Here is a 4,903-nt window from a genome sequence, read left to right as displayed (position 1 = left end):
TTTGAGGTGATTTAACAAACAATGCAAGTTCAAGGGTTAAAAGAGATGAAAAATTAAGAGGGATAAAATAATTTTTTTTGTAAAGTTAGAGAGCCAAAAAAGTTATTATATCAATAAAAAATTTTAAAATAAATTCAATACGTCAGAGTCGACCCACATAGCTCAATCCGGACCCGAATCTAAAGAAATTCAAGCCCAAAAAACTCCCAAACTTGAAAATCTTTGAATATGAGAAAAACCCAATCCAACCCAACCGTTTCCACCTCTACTCGTAGATGATGGGTATTGGCTAATTCATTCTGTTCTTAACCGGCAAGTTTGGTAGGGTGAATGTGTGCTAGTCCTGAACTACCACAAATATTGAGTTGAAAGTAGTTATCTGTTGATAGCTAGCACGCTGCAAAGTTGTCTCTTGCCAATGCCTCTAAACCTTATATGGGCCATACAATTCTTGAGTTTTAACTTGTTTATCTCTATTCTCCGTTTTCTCCTTATTTTTTCACTCAACTTTTTGGGTTTTGATCCACATCAACCTTCTAAGCAAGTTACATATCTTTCTCCGACCAAAAAAAATGAAATAAACGAAATTGTTGAAAAATAATAAAATATATGCCATATCTAGTAACATTAAAAGCTAGATGTACACAACATCAATTTAACTATAATTATAGAGAAGTTTAATTTTTGAAAATCGGACTAAAAGAAGAGAGATTAATCCATAATTGTGACAAGATTGAAATTGATCTTTGTAAAATTTTATCCGTCAAAATTCGCTAGGCGACAATTAGGGTGGGTTTAGATGGGCGGTATGGTACTTTTAGCTTACTTTTTATCTCACGCTATAGTATCGCTATAGTATCTAATCTTACCGCCATCGTTGTTTTTATACTAACCGCACGTAAATACACCACCCATCCAAACCCACCCTAAGGATTAATCTCCACTAATCTGTGCTTGAGTCTCAACGTCACTCTCCAATAATCTGTCCCTTGCCTTCCTAAAAAAAAGTCTCAAATTTGTCAAATATCCAGACTCTTGATTTTCTAAGAAAAAAACCTTAAATGCAATACATACTTGGGATATGAGTAAGGAATATCATTTTCCAAATAGATGAAAAACTTATAATTTTTTTATAATATACTTGTATTGGATATATGTCGATATTCAACATTCCCCTGAAGAGATTATGGAGGCAAACCTGCTTATGCCAATCTATACAACTTGTTATGGCAGAAAGCAAAAGTACTTGCAAAAAGGAACCAACTTGTAACCCAATCCAAAGCCCCTTTCCTCTCATCTTAACCCAAAATCCCAATACGACAGCAACTGGAATTCCACAAAGATAGTATGCAGCAAGGTTGATATAAGCCCCCAAATCCTGCCATCCTGATCCCCTTGCAATCCCTGATTTTAGGACAACCAGATAGGGTAAGAAACTGCATGTTCAAATAAAACACACATCAAGATGACGAAACAAATGAACTACCTGACAGGACAACTTGTAAACTATCCAAAACAACAGACAAAGATAGCAAAGGAGCCCTGTTTGTGACATAATCGATAACTTCCTTGTCATTGCTGAAAACATAACCGAAAACATGCCTACTAAAAAAGAGGGCTGCACCAACGGTAACGGACTCTAATAGTGCAATCAACAAGGCGGTGAAGACAACAATACGAGCTGAACGCGGGTTACCTGCTCCTAGTTCGTTTGAAACTCTAGTGCTGTTCCAAGAAAATATTTACATAAAGATATAAATATGCCAAGTCCAGTTAAATGTGCATGTTATAACATACCTTGCTGCAGCTCCTATTTCCTCTGGTATTGGAAATAGTGTTGACATGGTTGCTAGACTGATCAAATAAAAAATCCATCAATGAATTTACAAGTTAATAATTTGTTTGAGGACAGATTACAATAAGAACGGTAAAAGTACCATGGAGGCCCTTATATTAGGACTCAAATTGTATTTTGTCCCCTCAACTTAAAAAATAGGCAAATTAGTCCCTATACGTTAGATCAAAGAGCAAAATGATCCTTCAGTTAAGAATTCCATCCAATTCTATTGTTAAACATTGGTCCATGCACGTCAGCATAAGATACACGTAACACATCATGTGTAATTGTCTAGTTATTCTATCAGCTACACTAGTTTTCAACAATAGAAATGGATAAAGTTTAAAAAAAAAGAGACTAATTTGCTCTTTAATCTAACGTATAAGAACCAATTTACCTATTTTTTGAGTAAATAGGGCAAAATTCAATCTGACTCCTAATGTAGAATTCTCCATTATGCTTTTACCTAATAACAACTTATGTACAACAGAGAATGTACCAGACAGATGTAACAGATGTTTCAAGTTGTGGGTTTGGTAAAAATCCAGAAAATATTATGAGCAACTCAAATGACCACCATTCAAGGCTGCAACCACATGGAAATGGACATGAATAAATGAAAGGAAACTATGTTTACAACTGCAAATGCTGAAATGAAAGGGAGATTATTACCAAATCATGGAAGCAGAGGGGATAGCTAAACGAAAGAACTCTCGAACTCCTCGAAATACATCGATTGTAATAGGGGCAAGGGTTTTTGAACAAGTATCAGAGAACATCATATATAATCCTAGTGAAATCACATTAGTCCAATAGGAAATGCTGATGGCTAATGCTGCACCTTGGTTTCCTAATCCAGACTTAAACACTAAACCCCAACAAAGAAGCACATGGAAACAAAGAATAGAACAGGAACCTACAAGCAATGGCATAATCAAACTTTGTGTCTGAAAGAACCGTATAATAGGTTGAAGTGTTGCATACGCATAGAGAGCAGGAATTAGCCATATAATCAATTTCCCAACCTCCTCTGAAATAACAGGATCTTGGCCTATCAGAATGAATAATTTACCCATATAAACCCAAAGGGTAGTCAAAGGGAGACAAGCTAAGATAAGGGAGAATATAGCTGTATAAGTATGAGTTCCTAGTTTTCCATATTGCTGAGCTCCATAAGCTTGCCCACACAAAGTTTCAAGTGCACCCGACATTCCAAACTGGTTTTTTTTTTTTTTTTTGGCATGTTGAAACAAATCAGTGTTCTTCAATCAATACAACTATAAAAAATCAAGGGGGGGAACAGAGAAAGGACTTACAAGAACACTGAAACCAGTGACAGCACCGAAGGAGACGGCAATGGCAATGCTGGAGAGAGAAAGTTGGCCAAGGTGACCAACCATTACCACTGATATAATTTGCAGAAAGTATTGTGAGAAATGGACTGCCACCATTGGACCTGTTATGTACCCAATCCTTTTGGTTTCTTCAATGAATTCATGCAAATCCAAAGAAGAATTAATGTCTGATCCTTCTCTTTCATTAGCCAAGAAACCCTGTTCGATCTTATCATCTATTAAAGATTCGTAAGTTCTAGCCATTTTTCTTCACTTCGAACAAATCTGCAGGAGTTTCCCCTTTTTAGGTAATAATTTGCTAGAAATAGAAATCCTGTCTTTTTGTGGAATTACAAAAGACATCCATCTATTACAAATTTTTATTGAAGGATGGTCGGAGAAGCAATCATTACTCGAATGCCAAGAGTCCATGTCAAAATAAAGAAAGTAGGAAACCACAACTACTTTTGTAACCTTAATAAATATTATTCCTGTTTATCGTGATTTTTTAATATAACAATTTTTAAAAATATAATAAAAATGAGATTATTTATGAAAATATTAAGCGAAAAGATTTGAGGTGTTTTTCTTAATTTTGAAATTGAGTGAATTGGTATCTCTTAAAATAATTAAAGTTATTTTATTTTTATTAATTTTGAAAATAACGACTAAAAATAATTAAACACAATATTAATATTTTTATCAATTATACATAATTTTGATTTGTATGGTAATAAATTTAGCCTTTAATGTTTACTTATTTTATCATTTGGACTTTAATTCTAAAAATCAAAAATTCAACCACAATATTTACATAAATATTGCAGGATAAATTTGTTAAATTAAGACCAAATTATTAGAATGTGTAAATTTTAGGACTAAATTCATTATTATACCAATTAAAATCGTGTAAAATTGATGGAAAACATTACCATATGATTAATTGTTTTTAGTTACTGACTTTAAAATTAATACAAATTAAATTAGTTTGACATTTTAAATCAAAGAGAAATTAATTTATACAATTTCAAATTTTACAGAGAATGAAAGATATTTCTTATCAAAATTTTACAAATTTTGAAAGTGGAGAGATAGAAATAGTTTTCTCCAAAAGCGATTCTTTTTCTGTGTTAGACAACAAATTTATCTTTAAATTTGATTTGATAAGTAAAAGCAAAATATAAGAATTAAACTAATAGCTCCACTTTCACAACGAGATTGGTGACATTTAGTTTTCCCTTTTGTTTGTTCTTTATTAAATTAATTATCGATCTAAATTCTAAAACAATAAATATAAAATCTTTTAACTAGCGAGATTAAGAGGCTAGGAAGATAGAAGTTTACATGGTCAAGCACTGAGGTAGAGGTTAGGAGGAAGCTTTTTGGTAAGGGAGTTTTGCGGTTGAGGAAGATGGGGTGAGTACGTGGTGTGTGTGAGTTGTTTGTATGGCCTTTTTATAATGAGAGACAAGCTTACACAAAAGTTTGATTTGATATGCAGTGATGGTGATACTATGTCCTAGGATAAGATGTTTTAGGATGACCGGCAATCAATTAACCTAGGACTTCATGTGGCCCTCACATAGTCTTACCGAAGATGCCTAACCTCAAAATTTGTTAGGCTAAGTTTCACAAACTAACTCAAGGTCCGTTGGTTGGCAGGTTGACTATGCATGGTCCATTGCGTTGTTAGTTCTGTTGAGAAACACGTGTTAGGTTCCCTTTTGGGTAC

General features: G+C 33.7%; 1 protein-coding gene across 1 annotated transcript; it reads right to left on the bottom strand.

Annotated features, from left to right (window-relative positions):
- Positions 1-617: 617 nt before the first annotated feature.
- On the bottom strand, positions 618-3,561 carry LOC105766084 (protein DETOXIFICATION 14). The gene is made up of 6 exons (XM_052630547.1): positions 3,154-3,561; positions 2,510-3,054; positions 2,337-2,423; positions 1,798-1,854; positions 1,487-1,725; positions 618-1,404 (listed from the first exon to the last, which is right to left on the bottom strand). The coding sequence occupies exons 1-6, from the start codon at positions 3,433-3,435 to the stop codon at positions 1,058-1,060; spliced, it is 1,557 nt and encodes a 518-aa protein (XP_052486507.1). The 5' UTR covers positions 3,436-3,561; the 3' UTR covers positions 618-1,057.
- Positions 3,562-4,903: the final 1,342 nt, after the last annotated feature.

The sequence above is a fragment of the Gossypium raimondii genome, chromosome 5, assembly GCF_025698545.1.
Source record: "Gossypium raimondii isolate GPD5lz chromosome 5, ASM2569854v1, whole genome shotgun sequence".
Classification (NCBI taxonomy): Eukaryota; Viridiplantae; Streptophyta; class Magnoliopsida; order Malvales; family Malvaceae; genus Gossypium; species Gossypium raimondii.
Note: the sequence above shows the minus strand (reverse complement) of the source record. Positions and strands in the feature narration are given on the sequence as shown.

Coding starts and splice junctions, on each gene's coding strand:
- LOC105766084 (XM_052630547.1), bottom strand. CDS start 3,435: ATGGCTAGAACTTACGAATCTTTAATAGATGATAAGATCGAACAGGGT. Junction 2,424..2,509: donor CCCTCTGCTTCCATGATTTG/GTAATAATCTCC, acceptor ATGTGGTTGCAG/CCTTGAATGGTGGTCATTTG. Junction 1,405..1,486: donor TTTACAAGTTGTCCTGTCAG/GTAGTTCATTTG, acceptor TCCTAAAATCAG/GGATTGCAAGGGGATCAGGA.